Source organism: Humulus lupulus, chromosome 2 (assembly GCF_963169125.1).
Source record: "Humulus lupulus chromosome 2, drHumLupu1.1, whole genome shotgun sequence".
NCBI lineage: Eukaryota > Viridiplantae > Streptophyta > Magnoliopsida > Rosales > Cannabaceae > Humulus > Humulus lupulus.
In genome coordinates, this window is record NC_084794.1 from 293,129,967 (window position 1) to 293,149,492 (window position 19,526).

Here is a 19,526-nt window from a genome sequence, read left to right on the forward strand (position 1 = left end):
CATCAAGAAACTATTATAACAAAAGTAACTTCTTTGTGTAGCAAGGAGGAGCAGCCGCTTCATGACCTCACGACCACTTCTAGGGCAAGTCTCTTTTTCTCTCCATAAAATCAGACTTTAAACTTTCCTTTTCTCATATCCATTTTCAAATATAATATAATATTACACACTGAGACTGAGAGAGACTGAGACGAGAAGAAGAAGACGAAGAACCAGATTATCTTGGGAGAGATGGAGAAGGGAAAGGGAGTGATGGGTGGAGGTCGTAGATGGGCCGTTGACTTCTCGGACTACTCTAGTTCCCCTTCTTCCCGCGATATTCCTGATCCTCCTGGTTTCTCTCGTGCCTCCCTCGATCAGGTTTTATTTTTTAATTTTTATGGGGTTTGATCTTTTTGATGAAATATTTTGTGGTTTAGATTTTGATTTGTGGTTGGGTTTTGTTTAGGATGATTCTGCTGTGAGTCGCCAGAAGAAGGATGCTGAAGCTACTTGGAAATCCCAGGTATGATTTCGTATTCAATTTTTATATTTAATTTGTTTATTTTTATGTTGATTTTCTAGTGTGGTATGTGGGTCAAATGATTAACCTTGGGAAAAAAAATGACAATTTTCAATTTCACTCTAGCTATTTCTTGCTGAGATTTAGATCTAAGCAGCTCTTTCGTTCGTCCGATAGAGTATTTGCTCATTTTAATGCAAAACTTAAATTAAATACATAATAATAATAATTGATGGACTATCTTTTGCATTGGGAAGATTTTATCTGTGTAGCAAGTAGATTGAGTTGTTGGGCTGCGTTGGATCAGTCAGCCAACTTGGCGTTTGATTTTGTCTGTTGTCGTGGAGTTTTCTAGTGAATTTTCCCCTTGATATTGAAGGGTTTTGATGAACTGGATCAAGAACTCTTTAATCCAACTCGTGGTATCATTTTTTGTTTTAACAGAAAGCTTGGGAGGTGGCACAGGCTCCCTTTAAAAATTTGATGATGATGGGATTCATGATGTGGATGGCTGGAAGTACAGTGCATTTGTTTAGCATTGGAATTACTTTCTCTGCTCTTTGGCAGCCCATTAGCGCCTTACAGGGCGTGGGAAAGGGTAAGGATATGCATAAATTATTTTCTTGTGTTTGTTTGCCGTGTTTCTGTGTTTTAATCTATAATAACATAGCAAGAAATATTATTTAGAAGTTAAGTCTGTAAGTATATAAGAAATTGGTATTGGAGGGTAATCTACACTTTCAAAATGCAAATGAATTCATTTAGATGATTGATGTAGCTACTTAGATATAACATTTCCATTAAGAATTACTTGTTGCTTTGATATATCACATTTGTATGGTTTGGTTTGTAGTACTTTTGAAATCGTGCCTGCCACTTGAACTATATTTCAAGTTCTATTTACAAGGCACTTTTATGTTCTCACCGAGGTAATTCTTGTTACTTTTGTTTTGATTCCGCAGTTTTTGAGCCGTATAAAGATAGCAAGGTTGATCTTCTTGCTCCTAAGTTGTTGTTCATTGCCCTTAATTTGGGAGGTCTAGCTCTAGGTTTTTGGAAGGTGATTGATTGTTCCACTTTCTCTCATGTTTTTTAGTTACCTTATTTTTTACTAATCCCAAGCAATCCAATCCAGTACATGTTGGATTATTCAGCCATTTTCTTTCAGTGATTCATACTTGAAAGTTTTTCATCTTGACAGCTTAATACTCTGGGGTTGCTTCCCACGCATGCATCAGACTGGGTTTCATCCTTAGCCCCTGCTCAGGTACAATTCTTCTTGTACTGAAGTGATGACTAGCTGCTTTTGGCTTATATGTTTGATGTATTGTTGGAGATGTGAATAGTAGAGAATGGTTTGCCTCCCTAAATAAGAAAATGAACTTCTTCAAGTTAGTTTAAAGTTTGGTCTTTTTATTCTTCATTTTAATGTGTTGTCTACTCTTTAATTGCATTTAGGCCATTGGCTGGCAAGTGTTGTTTTTCTTAACATATGATTCCATTCCATTAATACCATGTTACCTAGCACTATGTAAGGTGTGAGGACCCAATTTCAAACTCAAGTTTGCAAAACGAATTAACTAGTTTGTTTTGTCAATAGCTAGTCTTTGGGTGGCTTACAATTCAAGGTCTGCATCTATAAACATTGTCTTGTCTAAATTTCAGGAGGTTGAGTATTCAGCTAGTGGCCTTCCTCTACGTTGATTTTAATGGTAATGGTGATAAATTTTGAACTCCATGACTGAAACATACTGGAGCAGGGGATAGATAGACCTTTAGTGTTGTTTACTGGCTGGATGGTTCCTTGCAGAGCACGGACATGTGTCACTATTTAAAAAAATATATATATATTTAATAATGAAAGTTTATCTTATGTCAAGGAGACTAATTTTTGTAGTAGACTTGATATCTTATTGGATAATGAAGAGGTTTTCTACTTTACCTGATAGTATAAATGCTATGCTGTTAAAAAATGAGTCTGTTTAGATTCTATTCTCGGATGAAATACGAACAATAGTCTTGTAGTTTAGTTTATGCATGAAATGAAATGTAAAAAGAGTCTGTTGATGTGTCTGTTAATTTAATTTTTTTTCTCCTTTTATTTCACACACCATATGAAAAAAAGTAGATAACTTCATATTGAATTATTATTTCTATAAGTATTATTTTTGAAATTTACACAAATTACTACGGAATATTTTTTCATTTTTCATTTATACTATCACACCTGCGAATTTCGAAATATATAATACATGCACCATAAACACAAACATTGCTCCTCTCCTCAATGACCTGTTCTTGGCTTGGCAACATAATCCAAGTCAGCTTCGTCCATTTCTCTCTTATCCGTTGCCACCGTAGAATATTGTGCATCAACGATGACCTCCATTTCTACGGTCTGTTTTTCAGTGATCTCTAAAACCTGGAGAGTAATTTAGAGAATGGAATTATAGCAGAGTCAATCTAAAAAGGTCTCCTCTGTATGTTTTTATATACCAGATAGATACAAGTAACTATGCACTGTTAACTTAATTTTATTTATAGAATTTATTAATTATTTTTATTAAATTTATATTAATGTCATATAAATGTCATAGATGTAAATATGTACGATTTTAGAATAAAAAGGTACTAAAATAATACTTTGCAAAAATACAGGGTACTAAATAGTTACCTACCTTGAAAGTATGACAAATATGTATGCACACGGTTGATGACTGCAAGCAAGATGTCTTTTAACCGCTGCATTAAAATAGATATAACTCTCTGCATTGATTTTTTTTAATAAATAAAAATTAGGAGAAAGCATAGAAGCTTCTGTTTTTGCTGGTTTAAGTGATTTGGGGATTGATTTTCGGCATGAAGTTGCTTGTTCTTATAAAATGGGAGCTGGATTAGGTGATTTGGGGACTAGTTCAGGGGTTGGTGGTTCAAGAATAGGCAGTACATTGGCTTGGCTATCAGTGATGTTGGAGAATTTGATGAAAGTGATGATGAAGATTTAGATTATGTAGAAGAGTTTGAGTACAAACAGAGTGATAATGATTTAAATGTTGATGAGAATGCAGAATTCTTTTTGAAAGGCTTACAAAAGAGGCTAATTGAGATTGATGATCTACCAGAGTTCTGGTAGAGGTAGAGGTAGAGGATTCAGATGATGATATCGTTTGATGAGGTAGGGGAATTCTGACAGTGATGAGGATAGTAGTCAAGAAATGGTTGAAGGTAAAAATGAGTTTAGTAAGCCAAAAAAGTTGACATACCAGAATTCAAGGGTGATGTTGATGTGGATATGCATATGTTAAAATTAGGATTAGTTTTTTCTTCTGGGGTAGTGTTTAAGCAAGTTGTTAGAGAGTATGCTATATTGAATGAATGGTAAAGAAATAAATTGCCCATGGGTTTGCTTTGCTTTGCTTTGCTTCGAAGGTAGATGAGTCTTCAACATTTGTGATTAAGACCTATATAATATAGATCAACATAGATGTGCCAGGAAGAACAATAATAGGTTTGCTACCTCAAAAGTATTTAGACCAATTCAAGATTAATGAAATCTGGCCAATCCATCCTTCATTCACAAAGTTAGTAAAGATCATATTTTGAAGGTTTCAAGGGATAAGGCATATAAAGCTAAGAAGATGGCAACAAGAATAATTGAAGGTACTTATGAACAACAATATGCTGCTTTATATGATTATGCTGAGGAAATCTGCACTTTCCATTCCTTCCCTTTTGAAAATCCAGTGCATCATTTCCCTGTTTTTTTTTTCAACCAAAAGATGTTAGTTTTCATCATTAGCAAAATCAGATCACATAATATAGTTTTAAAAAAAAAAATTACCCTGTTTCTTCCATTTCCAGAGAGAAAATTTTGATGGAAAGGGAGAGATGAGAAGGAAAGACTAGAAAGGAAGCTCAGAGGTAAATAAAAGTTCACAAAATGTTCTGAGAAAAAGAAAAGGTTGCTTCTTTGAAATGAGGTAAGATTTTTTTTTATTTATATAGGGAGATTGACTTGGTAAAAATTTATATTGGAGCTTTCATGAGAAGGGAGGAAGAGAGCTTGTGAACACTTCTTTGGTAAGATTGAAAGACTCAGCATTGACTTGGTTTTCACCCAAAAAAAAAAAAAGAAAAAGAAAAAAAATATTTAAAAAAAGAAAAAGAATTGGCTTTGATTTGATTATCTTTTCCTTCTTCTATAAGGAGTATATGCTTCTACTGTGTACAAAGAAAATTGCTTTTGGCATTAAAATTTAGGAAATATTAATTATGTTAGTTATTTTTTTTATACCGACATATTAATATTAAATAACATAAATAACCAACATTATTAATTTATTTTCTAATTAATTATACCCATTATATTTTAATTAAAATATCATATTTATAATATCAACTCAAAAGTAATTACATAATTAAAAAATAAAATTGTGGTTGAATAAAAAAAAAGAAACTGTCCAATCTTGGAAAGAAATAAATGATCAATTTTTATTGTCTTATTATTATTATTATAACATGATTAGTAGTGTTTGATGTAACTTTTGAGTATATATCCAATAGTTTTTATTACACACTATTTTATTGATTATTATTTGTGTTATACCAAAATTTTTATTCCACTAACTAGTATCCAACATACTATTTATTTAAGAAATCAACACTATAGATTGATTTTAGTTTTTATTTGGCAAGTTTTTTAGGTTAGGACCTATTTTATACTATATATATATATATGTTTTTGCTTCAAAATCTTGAGAAATTATGGAGTAAGAAAATAATGTTTGGTAGAACAATAATCTTGTGCATTTTATTTTACCTTCTTTATTTTGTGGTATTTATAAGTTTATATTGTCAAATTTTTTCTACTAATGGTATCCAAAAACTATAGTATTTATAAACATAGCGTTTTTGGTCCATTTTTCTACTCTTTGTTTGTATTGAGATGTTTTTGGGTTAGATATCAATGAGATTTTTTCTACTAATTAGTATCTAAAGCATAGTATTCCCCTTTTAGTCTATTTGTTTACTCTTTTGGCATACTTTTTGGTGTTAAAGTTTTATAATGAGTTAACACTAATTGATTTTTGTCTATTTTATGCTAACTTATGCTTTTTAGTATTTTATTTTATATAAATGAATTTTTGTTGTTCTACTAATTATAAAATCTATTTTGTACTCTTTCAGTTCTATATAGATTGGTAGTATCTAAACAATTGCATCAATTACTAATGATTATCTAAATTATTGTGTTGCCTACCAATGAGGATGCATTTTCTTCTTTTCATTAATATATCATATATTGTTAGGTGAAGTAGTAAATTGTGTATATTCCATTTTTCCCAAATCATACAATAGTGATATATTGGTAGAGTAATGATATGTGCAGCCAAAATATACACTTAAATATTACACACAGTAATGTAGCAATTTAGTCTAGCCAATCGTATTTATTAAAACTGGGACTGACTGTTTTAAAAAACAGTGATACATCATTATGTGTAATGTTTTTGTGCATATTTTGAGTGCACATATCATTACTCATATTAATAATAGTCAAGTCATTTAATGGTAATCTCTTGCTATTCACGTTTAGGACCTAGTGTAAATTTCGTAATAAAATTAATGATGTGTTAATATGTCATTTAAGGAATTAGATTAAAAAAAATTATTTAAGGAAAGTTGTTACAGTAAATTAAATAATTTGAAAAAAGTAAATTATTTATTAAATTAAATAAAATTAGTTATATATAATATTAATTAATATGTTGTGGGTATATTATTTTATTTCAAAGAAAGTTGTTATTATTTACTTATATTAGTATACATGTGTAAACTGTCCTAAAATTTATCCTGAGCTAATTTGATATTTTAAGAGGTTTTTTCTTTGAGCTATACAACATATTATAATTACATTATATATAGAAAATATAACTTATTATAAGGAATATCTCAATACCACCAATTTTGCTTCTTTCCATTTATATATTTTATTCTAATTGATTATGTCAAACAATAATATCCATATTATTTAGCAAATATTTAGTAAATAAGTCAATAATAAAGAATTTCAATGAACCTCTATTTCAATTTTTTTAAATCTATCTAAAAATAATGGTGGCAACACCATTTGAAGCACATATTATAAAAAATATTCGATTTTGACAAATTTTGTTCAGATCATATATTATCTTAGGGGTGTTTATTTGATCTAATTTAATTTTTTTACCCCTATCTAATCAAATCCAATTAAATGTTTAATATTAGAATTCATCATTCATTACAATGTAATTTGCCTTCCAAATCCAATCCAATTATAATTGGATTTGATTGGTTAGTTTATCTTTGAAACTAAATTCTATTATTAAATAAATAAATAAATAATAAAAAAAGTATACAAATAAAATTATGCAAAAAACTAAACACTATTTAACAATAATATTAAATTAAGTCTTTACAATTACTATATTAAGTCGTCGAAATATTAAGTTTACAACACAATCATTCAAATTTAAAAGTAATGTGTCAAAATTAACCAATAACTATGAATAACAAATATGAACAAAATAACAATAACATCTCCAAAATGCTAATATAGCATCAAAAAACAACACCAATTCAATTGAATATATTTATATATAATATAATACATATAGAAAATATATATTAATTGTAACTTCCATGTGCATAAAAAAAAATTAGTCAAGTGTGCAACGACTTACTTTGAACCTAATTTTTGACAGTATAAATTATTCATAATTTTCTAAAAATTTGCAGAATGCTATAAAAAACTACAATGTATACAGTTATAAAAATAAATTCGTTGAAAATACTTATCGAGCCAAAAACACTATAGGGTGTACCAATATGCCCTTTTAGTTAAGAGTAATGATATATGCACTCAAAATATATACACAAACATTACACATAGTGATATGACAGCTTAGTCTAGTCAATCACATTTATTAAAATTGGGGCTCATTGTTTTAAAAAATAGTGACACATCACTGTGTATAATATTTAGGTGCATATTTTGGATAGGTTAAATACTTAACAATACATCAATACTTACCCACATAATACGACATATATTTACAATTTAATATTAAATTGTATAAATAAAATATTTAAATAGGGATATTATTCCGTTATTTTCCCAACAAAATTACCTTCCCAAAATAAAATTTAATATTTTCATAAAAATATATATTTATAATATATATAACCTAGAAGAATCTGCCAGGGCTCAATAATCACTAATTTTAGGGGTAACGAAAGAGAAAAGAAACGGAGAGGAAAGTGCGATGAAAGTGAAGATTAAAAGATGGGCATTTTCGTCTTTTCATCCAGAAACTATTATAACAAAAGTAACTACTTGTGTAGTAAGGAGGAGAAACCGATTCATGAGCTCCAATCAGATACGACCACTTCTCGGGCAAGTCTTGTGTTAGCCACTGTTTTCTTTTTCTCTCCACAAAATCAGACTTTAAACTTTCCTTTTCTCATATCCATTTTCAAATATAATATAATATTACACACTGAGAGAGACTGAGACTAGAAGAAGAAGACGAAGAACCAGATTATCTCGGAGAACGACAAAAATGGCACAAGTAGCAACCTCCGCTATCGACGTCGCCGTAGTTGACGATTTTTACTTCTCCGCACTCTTCGACGAAGCTCCGGCGGAAGTTTTGCCAGTCTCCGACGCTAAGTACGCCGAGGAGTTACAGTTTCAGGAGGCACTCGTGTCGTCGGCCGAAGCGACCAGAAACCAAACGACGATCGTTAATCCGTCGTTTCCTTCTTCTTCTTCGTCTTCGGCGTCGTTTTTGATGTCATCGGCCACACCGTCGTCGATGATAGTCAAAGTTCAGATACCGATGATCGGCGAAGATGAGGATGAGGAGGAAGAGATCGGCCAATCGTCGCAAGTCTACTGCGAAATCTGCGCGGAGAGGAAACCGACGGACGAGATCTTCCCCAACGCGAGTTGTTGCGCACACACGTACTGCTCCGATTGCATAGGGAGACACGTGGCGAGCAAAATCCAGGAGAGCCTGACGGTGGTGGCGTGCCCTGGGTTGGATTGCAGAGGCGTGCACGAACTGGAGATCGAGTCGTGCAGGTCGATTTTGCCGAGGGAGGTGGTGGAGAGTTGGGACGAGGCTCTGTGCCAAGCTCTGCTGATGGAATGCGAGAAGTTTTACTGTCCGTTCAAGGATTGTTCGGCGGTTTTGGTGAGGGAAATTGGGGAAGAAGAGGAGGTGATAATGGAGTCGGAGTGTCCGATATGCCATAGACTGTTCTGCGCGCGGTGCAATGTGGCGTGGCATTCGGGGGTTGGGTGCGAGGAGTATGAGAGATTGAACGAAGACGAGAGAGGGCGTGAGGACTTGATGGTGACGGAAATGGCGAATGAGAAGAAGTGGAAGAGGTGCCCTCGTTGTAAATTCTATGTTGAAAAAATCGATGGTTGTTTGCATATTTCTTGCAGGTTAGTCCCTCGAATCTCTACTCTGCTTTACTAATTTTGTCAGTTTGGTTTTTAGATGAATGACTCTGTTTTAGTGTTATAATTCAATTCAAGCATGAATGAAATGAACTTATGAGTTTGGTCATGGTTGAAGAAATGTGACAATGCAATTAGTAATCTTTTTGTTTAATGTACAATTTTGAGTTATAATAGATTTGGGGTAATGATTAAATTATTTATGGGTGTTTGTACAGGGTAAATGAAGGTTGGAAAGAATCTATTTTTTTTTTATATTTAGTTTAAATTTTAGGGATAAAGTTAATAATTTTTGTGCCTTACACAGTAAATTATTTTATTAGTTTAAATTATTTAAAGATAAATAATTAGTTTAAATTATTTTATTTATTTTAATTTAATATTAATTTATTCAAAGTTTTTTTACATTTTTCAAAGTTACTCGACAACTAAAACAAACACATGGATAGGATCAATGTATTGTATTATAATAAATTATTTTTTATAACATATTTTTATATAATCTTATTGTTGTTATTTAGTCAATAACATACTTATTATAATAAAATACAACATTATAGGGTACCAAACGCACCCTTACTCTTACTATATTTTGTTTTACTAGTAAAGCAGACTATGGTGTATCATTTAGATTGTGTAACACATCCTAGCTAGTGTGCATATCTTGTGTAAATTTTTAATTCTTATATTTATTAAAAAATGATTAAAATATATTCTCTAAATAAATGACTGGCAAATATTGTTTTAAATTTTTAATCCTAGCTTGGGCAAATGCATTGAAGTTATAATAACATTAAAATTCTTATTTTTATTATCATCCTAATCATAGTTTATTATATTTTTAATTACTTTTTTATATAAATTTATATTTGGAATTATTTTAAATATTTTTTATTTATTTACAAAAAAATTGAAAATTTTATTTTAAAAAAATAATTAATTTCAAATTTTAATAAATGAGATTATTAAAACAACTGTAAAATTCAAGTCCTAATATAATAAATATATGAGTGCAATTATAAATTAATATATTTTAAATTTATAAAATAGAATATATTAATTGATAAGATGTAAATATATCTAGCTTCATAAATAAATATATATGCTTTACAAATAAATATATTTGCTAATTTGTTTGGAATAAAATGTCTCAATATTTACGATTATAGGTGAAAGAAAAAATAGACACTCTGCTTTTGCTGGCCAATGTGAAAGAAAAAAGGCATTATTATGAGTTTATTTTGTGTGGCATTGAACAATTAATCTTAGTTAAATGTCTGATTAATGTAACTTGTAATATAATCACGTCTCATGATAGAATTGTTTGTAAGAAGTTTTGTTTAGGTCTTGTTTGTACTTTGAATTTTAGTAAAGAAGGAAAAAATAAATGAAAATATTTTTTACAAATTTGATAAGAGATTTTTTTTTTTAGATATTTATAATTATTGTAAATTTTAATTTACAAAATAAATTTTTTAGAATTTTTAGAATTTTTTCTATTTTAAAATCTAAGGTCCAATCCAGATCTTAGAGAATGATTTTGGAGTTGGATTTGGATGGTTATGTAATGGAACCGAATGAATGGCAGTAAAATTGGGTATTATTACTTGGTTGCAGGTGCAATTACCAGTTTTGTTATGGATGTGGTTCAGAATGGACTCAAACCCATGATGCTAGTTGTCAGAGAGGTTAATTTGACTCATGGTAATGAGAAAGAATATCATAAATTAGCTTCTAATATCCAAATTGTCAATAGACATGTTTGTTACCCTTTTCAACTACTTGTGATAAGATGCTTGGAATTTGTAGATTTGTCTCAATTCAAACTTACATTTACCCTTCCTCTTGTTAGATTTTTATAAATTAAGTAAACAAAATGTGTATGTATGTATGTATGTATCTATTCATTTTCTCTCTCTCTTTTTGCATAAATACCCTCTGATATCATGTTCAAATTATTAAAAAAAAATTAGTAAGAATTTTATATTCATGACAAATATTTTCTATAACTAATTCATATCCAAAATCATTCATTATTAATAACATATTCCTAAAATATTTAACACTCATTAAAACAATTATTATATGTAATAGAATATTCCTTATAATCATTTTTAAAGTGTAAATAATGTGATATCATATGATATTAAGTAGTTTTAAATTGCATATTATACACAATAACATTTAAGAGATACCAATAGATATCATATTGTATGCCAGTTCATAACAAATTATTTTAGATACAAATTAATACTGAATTGCATAAGATACAAATAAGTATCATTGTATGCTAGCTGATCATAACAAATTATTTTGAATACCAACTAGTACCAACCTGCATAACAATTAATACACAATTGCATATGATACCAATAAGTATTTGATTACATATTAGCTCATAACAAGTTATTTTGGATACCAATTAGTTCCAAATTACATATGATATCAATAAGTATTTGATTGTATACTAGCTTGTATAGGATATCTCCATTAAGTAGTTAAATATGATAGCATATATTATTAGATTAGATACTAAATAGTAAATGTTTTATAAGATACAAACAAACATATTCTATAGGACACTAAACATATTCTATAGGATACTAAATAGTATTATTTTATTAATTATGTAGTAGTATTCTACAACACAAAGTGAATGGAGAAATAGAATAATAATGATTATAAAGTAACTAGTATTTTGATACCATTTGGTGGCTTATGTGATTTTTTTAGTAGTTAAAATAATAAATGATAACAAAATAAAAATATAAAATACAAAATAGTATCCAAATAAATTAATTCTCGAAGTAAACATAGAACATTGTTCATTCCAAATAAAAATTTACTACTTGTATAAAAAAAACATAGAGCTCAAAAATTAGGGATTGAAAACTCTATCTTTCCATATGCCAATTCAATCGTAAAAAGCCAAAAAAAAAAAAAGGAAAAAATTGATTTAGTCATTATTAGTGTTGACGGTGAGAACTCGTCAACTAAGTTGAGTTGGAAAAATTATCAAATCAAGATCACTAATCGGAAAGCTGTAAAAACTTGAACAATAACTCAAGAACAATGATAGAACAATAATGGAGAATTCAGTCTTTCATTCACACTCAAGCCTCTGCTACATTAAAATTTCCAACCCCTTTTCAGGTGGTCTTAGAGTTCATTTTATAGTAGGCTCTAATGGCCTTAGGTACATAGTGGTCCAGGAGACCATGGGGTACATAAGTACTACGTCAGGGGAGTGGCTTCAGAGGTTGTGGCCGTACATCCAGCACAGGAGGTAGTGAGTACGGGCCATAACTCTTATCCCAGAAGTCCCACTGGCACTGGTATCCGTACTCAGTACTAGGTCGTACAAATGTGTCCCATTCGACTCGTACTGGAGCCTCTAAGCATAGGGGTCTCAAGGTGTAAGGAATGGGACCTTGGGTATGTCTTATGGTCCCAGCGTGAGGTGGAGATCTTGGATCCTTGGCACGAGATGCCTGAAGCCTCCCGAGGTCACTCATCAGTCCGGTTGATAGGCATGTGGCCTTGGCAGACGTCTAAGGATACGTGGCGAGACGCCCTCCTTGCGGCCTCTTTGGTGACTCGGCTCCCTAGCTGCTCACGAGGCCCCTCTCCTTCTGTGAGGCCACGCGAGGCCATGCTTGGGCGAGGCCATGCTTGGGCGAGGCCATACTGGGCGAGGCTACGCGAGGCCCTACTTGGCGAGGCCATGCGAGGCCCTACTTGGCGAGGCTACGCGAGGCCCTACTTGGCGAGGCCATACTGGGCGAGGCTACGCGAGGCCCTACTTGGCGAGGCTACACGAGGCCCTACTTGGCGAGGCCATGCGAGACCCTACTTGGCGAGGCTACATGAGGCCCTACTTGGCGAGGCCATGCGAGGCCCTACTTGGCGAGGCTACGCGAGGCCCTACTTGGCGAGGCCATGCGAGGCCATACTTGGCGAGGCTACGCGAGGCCCTACTTGGCAAGGCCATGTGAGGCCCTACTTGGCGAGGCCATGCGAGGCCCTACTTGGCGAGGCTACGCGAGGCCCTACCTGGCGAGGCTACGCGAGGCCATATTACTTGGGCGAGGCCATGGGCGCGACGCCGAGAGGTTCCAGCGAGGCCACGGGTGCGACGCTGTGGGCACTTTAGCGAGGCCATACGGGCTTGGACACGAGCCTATAGGTGATGGGGCGTGAGCCTATGTGCGCGAGATCACCTTGCGCGGCATGATCCTAGGTCTGTTAGGCCGTTGCGAGAAGGTGGCGGCTTGATCGCCTCATGGCTCAAGTATGCACTTGGGCCTCTGAGGGTCCTTAGCGCCGGTCCTAGTCCTTTTATGGGCGCGGAATATTGAGCGTCCACAATTAGCAAATCAATTAATTAAGAAAATACAATAAATTAATATTTCTAATTGGTATATTATACACAAAATTGAATTAATAAAATAGTTTATATTAAAAAAGTAGTGGGTATACTAAATAAGTAAATAAAACTTGAATGTTTGTTATTTAAGTTAATAAATATTATAATACAAGTATATTAAAATATAAGGTGTGTGAGTGTAAATCGACATTTATATAAACTAGAGAATTTATAATAAAAATAGGAATTGAAATTTTAATGAAAATATGATTAAAAAAATATATATTTAGTTTTGTAAGGAGGTGAACACATGAGAATATTTCAATGTGATTTTTGTTAGAGAATATATTATATTCAATAAGAATAGAGAAATCAAAATACAATTTTATGAAAAAAAAAAAAGTAAAAAAAAAATGTTACAATTCAATTACATAAAATACAAGTAAATAGATATAAGATGTAGAAGAAAAATACAACTCAAATCATAAATAATACAAATAAAGATGTAGATTAGAATAAAGAAATAAAGAACAAAAACTCTCACGCAACTAAAATGTAGAATAGTGAGGATCACCAACTTGAACAAGTTTCAAGATTTTTGTCTAAAGACTTAATTCCCTATATTCTCTAAGCACTAAGGGATCTCACAAAGTGCTTTGTGGATAGAAAAATGTGTGTTTATAAGTGAGTAATAAACTCATATTTATAGAGTTTTGAGACACCTTTTGAATTTCAAATTCCACTAACATCATTGCTGTTACCAATGTTTAATTTGAAGTTTATGGAATTAGAAATGAGTTTTAGGAGTTACATGAGGTGTTAGAACCGTTCAAGATGAAAAAAAGAAGTTGGAGTTGCATGTCAGCGTCCTTGGCCGCGGCAAGAGATGTTCCTGGCCGCGGCCACTGCCTCTGTCTCCTAGGGCGCGGCCACCTAGGGCGCGGCCAGGGATAATCAGTGGTCGCGGCCACAAGCAATTTCAGCCTTCAAAAATTCAGTTTTTCTAATACATCACAAACTCTTTCCCACATTATTTTGTAACTTCCATACACCTAATGGGAATTAAAAACATGTTTCCAACAACAATATTACATAATGGTTCTATGAAATTTAAACACAAATGTATAATTCTCAATCTATACATTATTGGGTAATATTTAGGAATTACAAATTTGTAACTCTCAAATATGTTACATACTTGGAAATGCACGCTATCAAAAAGCGTAACTCTTATATATAATATGTTACAATGTGTGACAAATCAAATTTTGTCACATTATTTAATCTAATATTATAATTTTTTAAAAATATTTTGGTGTCAGAATATTTTAAAGGAAACTTTGTACTTTTTTTCCCCTTTGTTTCTTTTAATTTAATTTAATTTAATTTTCAGTTCTTTTTATTCCTTTTTCCTAATTCCCTTTTCATTTTGTTTTTATTGCAGTTTTTTTAATTCCCTTTTTCATTTCTAATTTTCTTACAGATTTTTTCTTAAGATTTTCTTTTGCTGTTCACATATTTTGTTTTATGTGTTTTTAGTTCTGTTTTTCTTTTACTGTTTCTTACAGTTTGTATTATTGGTATGTTTTCTAGTTTTTATACTTGTTTCTTACAGACATATCAATGTGTGTTTTATTTTATTTTTATGAGAAGATATTTTCTTACACTTATTTCATTAATACTAATAGTGTTAGTTGTTTTCTAAACTGATATTATTTTTTTAAAACATTTTTATTTATTTATTATTATACTTTCACTTTCAAAAATAAAAATATAACAAATTAATTATAATAAAAGGAATAACGAGCTCTTATTTTGTTCAATAAAAGGAATAACAAGATCTTATTTTGTTTAATAAAATATTGTTTTTACATTGTTTCATAATTAATAAATTTTTAATATTTTTTTTAAGTTAGTCAAACAATTATATTTTCATCATCCCATCCTTAGAATTTTCCACTTCAAATCAAAAAAGAAATAAAATCATTATTCTTTTAATTTATTTATATTAATGTCAAATTATTATTAAAAATAGAAATTATTTAACCTAATTTTAATAATTTCTAAGTTTTTATTTGTAATTTGTATTATTTATTCTTCTCTACCAACGGTGTGGGATTTGGATGGATACACTGAAAATAATACTTAACCAAGAAAGAGCTTATAAATTTATAATAATTATATATAAAAAAGTCTCATAAATAAAGGGATGGCACAAAATATACCAAACCAAGCTATGAATAAAGTTGAATTGAAAATTCAAGAACCAGAAATTCTTAAAATATATTTTTAAAAAATGAACGATTATTGCAGTGAAATTATTTTTGCATTCATAAGTAGAGTGAAGAAACAGAGCAATACAAAAAGTGTGAAAGAATAAGTTCTCAGAGACTAATCTATCTCTGGAGAATGAGAACTTTTATTTATAAAGAAATTGGTTACATTACAATTAACAGATTTGCAACTGAACACACAAAATCAGCAAGACAGTTACAACAGTAAACCAATAGCTCTAACCAACTTCTAACTGATTATATTTCTGTTGAGTGTTTCCTAACTGTGTCTCAACAAGTAGTGGTAAACTTATGCTATAATTAACATTAGTTCCACTTAGCACTTTATTGTCGTTTTGTCATATTAGTGTCGTTTTCATATTGCTGTCGTTTCTTAGTAATGTTGTCGTTTTCCCATAAATAATTTTTTTGTCTCTTTGTCCTTTTTATGCTATTGTCGTTTGGCTAAATGCACGAGAGTTTCTCCATAGAATCAGTTCCATACTGGAGTCAAGACTGATATAAACAAAATAAAACAAACTGATGAAACTTAATGCTAATTATAAACGATTATTGGAGTTTGTTGTCACTGAATAAATAAAAAATAATGAAATCAGAGTATAATTTTATGACAAAGTTCTAGGACATATCTATGGTATAAATACACTAAAGATTTACAATTCAATAACAAGAAAAACTCCCAACTTATTTTGATTTATCCAACCAGGTCTGTTTAATAATTAAACTAATTAAGGTGTGTTTTTGTAATAGTACATGTTTAGTTGTCATTTTTTTTATTAGATAAACAATAAACAAGAGAATATATAAGACATCAGAACTAGCTAGATATCTTCATTAAAATCTCAAAATTACATCTCATTTAGACTTTTTTTTTGTGTTTCATCAACCCAATGTTTTACAGAAAATTTCTATACTAATTTATTTTTCCTTGTCCTCTAATTAGTTAAATGAAACTGATTGTGCAAAATAAAAACACATGTAGTACCCCATTATTTCACTACAAAAAATATGGACTAATCCGTCATTTCAATCTCGGCAAGCTAGTGTGTATCTGCCAAGATAGGTACAATTTAAAAAATAAATAAAAATTTGACCCAAAAAACGTGTCTATCTCGGCAGAATCATGACCCCTATCAAATTAGCGTGTCTCATACTATGTCAAATCATTCTAATTGTGACACTTTATATGTAATATCTCATTTATGAAAAAAAAAATGATACCACTTCTTCATAGCAAGTTAGTTTTAAATATGAGACACACTAATTTGACAGTGAATTTCGATTCATCTCGGCGGGCCCATGGGGTACCGTCGCCATTTTTTAGTAATGTTTGTACTTTGTAATGCTGGTAGACTATCTTTTTTAGTAATGTCTCCATCTAATAGTGTTTTTTTGGTGGATTGTAATAGCCTAAATAAGAGAAGCCTCTGACCTAAATAGTCATAGCCACTTTTCCTCATTCAAAATTTGGTAACAATTGACAATTACATATTACATATATATTGCTTAGATTCTCTTCCAATCTTATAAATCAACCAAACACCAACTCACTACTGCAAAGTCTGCAATAGACAAAATCATTAACCAAAAGAAAAACAACAAAGGAAAAAACAAAAGAGAGAAAAAACTAGCATAAAATGGCATTGATTGTGTACACTGACAATTCACTCCAATGAAAAGACTAGTACAAACAAACCAATAGCCTTTTTCTACCAAAAGAAAAATAAGTATGGTATTTTTTCTAATATAAAAAAGAGTGAAAAAAGAAAAAAAAAACATAACTGTACCCCCCACTATGAATTTCATATAGTGTTGAATAGAGGTTTGAAATGGTGTATTCAACATAGTAATAATAACAGTAACTTTGATAAATAAAAAAGTGATTAAAAGCATAAAATGATTAATTATGTATGATCAACCAAAAGAGCTTCCCAAATAATGTCCATATCCAAAGAAGGCATTCTACTTAGTTGAACAGAATCCACATCTGGTACTACTAATTCATGGCTTCTCTTAGTATTGGTTTCATGAGATGCCATTGTTGCCTGATGATGATCATGATAATCACATCCCACTTTGCTCTCCAACCCAATAAACTCCCTTTCTTTTCTCCCATTTTGGTTCTGGTTTTGTCCCAAACCAGTGGCTTTTGAGCTCTTAAACGACACCTTCTTCTTCTTTGGTGATGACAGCTGATTATTATTAGAAGAAGAAGGAGCAATACCATTTGATATAGCTTGAAGTTTAGCTTCAAGAAGAGCAGCAGTTGATCCATTGAGAGAATTGGCCTTGAGTTGGTGCTTCATATCTGGGAAGTTCAGATGAGCAAAATCCCCTCTTAACATGTAAGCTGCAGTGTCATAGGCCATGGCGGCTTCATCAGCCGTGTCGAAAGTTCCAAGCCACACCCTCGTTCTGTTTCTTGGTAATCTAATCTCAGCCACCCATTTCCCCCAGTGCCTCTGCCTCACCCCTCTGAACAACTTCACTGATGAAAAGGTTGACTTTTGGTTCTGGTTTTGACTTACTTCCAATGATGATGATGGTGGTGATGGTGATGGTGATGGTGATGATCTTCTTGGTGATCCTGTGTTCTTCATAGGCTGAGTCTTTGTGGTGCTAAGCCAATAACTACTGAACCCTTTGGATTGGTGATGAAAGTTTTGAGTCATTTTCAGCCACTCGATTCCGGGTTGGACTTGTTGATCGGTGGAAGAAAATGAAGGTGATGATGATGATGGTGGATCAAACAATGTTGAATTTGGCTCAGAAACTTGAGGTCTAGTGAGCTTTGGATCAAGGGCTTTGAAGAGATTTAGAGGAACAAAAGGAAGAGATTTAGAAGAGCAAGTGTTAGTGGTTTTATCTTCTATAGAAGAGTTACTAGACTCTGATCCTGATCTAGATACGACACCGTTTTTGTCTTCTTCAGGAGCATAATAAGTTGGAGTTAGAGAACTCAACATGTTTGGATCTTTAAAAAAACTCGACCCAGTTGTGGATATGCCTTGAAAATAAGAGGGCATTAGTCCTTTTGACAAAAAGGTTTCCATCTTGGGATATTGATGATGATGATGATCATCCATGTTAGTGGGTGTTTGGAAACTAGAATAGCAAAGGAAGTTGAGAAAGAGAAAGAGAATAGAGAGAAAGAGATGAACTGAGAAATGGTGTAAATGGAAGTTCTATGATATATATATATACACATATATTGTCCAATCTCATTCGAACAAGTGTGTGGTACTCTTCATTATTATAATCATAGGAACCTACTTTTTTGTTGATAAAGCAAAGTGAATTGTCTGAGTCAGATCTCTGCTTGTGAAAAAAGAATAATAAGCTCATCCCCACCTTCCATTACCCTACTCACACACTTCTCTACAACGATTTCGTGCATGCCATTTTCAATTTTGATGCTTTGTAACAAACCAATCAAAACATGTCGTTCGGCTGACCTGTCATGTGGGGTTCACTTGATGAATTAAGATATCTTTTCAGATTATTCTGTCTCATAATGTGTCTAATTAATATAATACTAACATCTTATTTAATTTTTATTTTTTTAAAAAAATATTACGTGTCAAAATTACATTGATTGAACACAATACAGACAAAATAATCTGAGAGGTGATATTGATTCTATGGGGTGGATATTCCTCCATGACAATGACTGCAAAAGCAGCCTTAGAAAAAAAAAACAAAAAAAACCCTTCATTTTCATGGCACTATGGAGCTTTTAATATTATTGACCATGTGATTTTCTCACATACCCACATGCCTTTATTTTCTCTTTTTTATGTTTTCACTTTCCCAAATTGAATTTTTTTAAAAAAGAAGAAGATTAGACTTGTTAAT

At 31.7% G+C, this 19,526-nt stretch overlaps 3 protein-coding genes and 1 long non-coding RNA gene across 4 annotated transcripts; 2 read left to right on the forward strand and 2 right to left on the reverse strand.

Annotated features, from left to right (window-relative positions):
- The first annotated feature begins 13 nt into the window (after positions 1–13).
- On the forward strand, positions 14–2,443 carry LOC133819817 (uncharacterized). The gene is made up of 6 exons (XM_062253172.1): positions 14–360; positions 449–505; positions 947–1,100; positions 1,465–1,562; positions 1,704–1,769; positions 2,168–2,443. Exons 1-6 carry the CDS (start codon positions 232–234, stop codon positions 2,204–2,206), a joined length of 543 nt encoding a protein of 180 aa, XP_062109156.1. The 5' UTR covers positions 14–231; the 3' UTR covers positions 2,207–2,443.
- Positions 2,444–2,617: 174 nt separating this feature from the next.
- On the reverse strand, positions 2,618–4,570 carry LOC133819818 (uncharacterized). Its single transcript, XR_009886459.1, has 3 exons — positions 4,344–4,570; positions 3,181–4,258; positions 2,618–2,924 (listed from the first exon to the last, which is right to left on the reverse strand). It is a non-coding gene; the product is annotated as an uncharacterized LOC133819818 (long non-coding RNA).
- A 3,329-nt stretch (positions 4,571–7,899) lies between these two features.
- On the forward strand, positions 7,900–10,927 carry LOC133819819 (E3 ubiquitin-protein ligase RSL1-like). The gene is made up of 2 exons (XM_062253173.1): positions 7,900–8,996; positions 10,629–10,927. The coding sequence occupies exons 1-2, from the start codon at positions 8,104–8,106 to the stop codon at positions 10,702–10,704; spliced, it is 969 nt and encodes a 322-aa protein (XP_062109157.1). The 5' UTR covers positions 7,900–8,103; the 3' UTR covers positions 10,705–10,927.
- Positions 10,928–17,284: 6,357 nt separating this feature from the next.
- Positions 17,285–18,845, reverse strand: LOC133819820 (ethylene-responsive transcription factor ERF062). Its single transcript, XM_062253174.1, has one exon. The coding sequence runs from the start codon at positions 18,755–18,757 to the stop codon at positions 17,576–17,578; it is 1,182 nt and encodes a 393-aa protein (XP_062109158.1). The 5' UTR covers positions 18,758–18,845; the 3' UTR covers positions 17,285–17,575.
- Between the last annotated feature and the right edge of the window lie 681 nt (positions 18,846–19,526).

Coding starts and splice junctions, on each gene's coding strand:
- LOC133819819 (XM_062253173.1), top strand. CDS start 8,104: ATGGCACAAGTAGCAACCTCCGCTATCGACGTCGCCGTAGTTGACGAT. Junction 8,997..10,628: donor TGTTTGCATATTTCTTGCAG/GTTAGTCCCTCG, acceptor ACTTGGTTGCAG/GTGCAATTACCAGTTTTGTT.
- LOC133819820 (XM_062253174.1), bottom strand. CDS start 18,757: ATGGATGATCATCATCATCATCAATATCCCAAGATGGAAACCTTTTTG.
- LOC133819817 (XM_062253172.1), top strand. CDS start 232: ATGGAGAAGGGAAAGGGAGTGATGGGTGGAGGTCGTAGATGGGCCGTT. Junction 1,563..1,703: donor TAGCTCTAGGTTTTTGGAAG/GTGATTGATTGT, acceptor TCATCTTGACAG/CTTAATACTCTGGGGTTGCT. Junction 1,770..2,167: donor CATCCTTAGCCCCTGCTCAG/GTACAATTCTTC, acceptor TCTAAATTTCAG/GAGGTTGAGTATTCAGCTAG.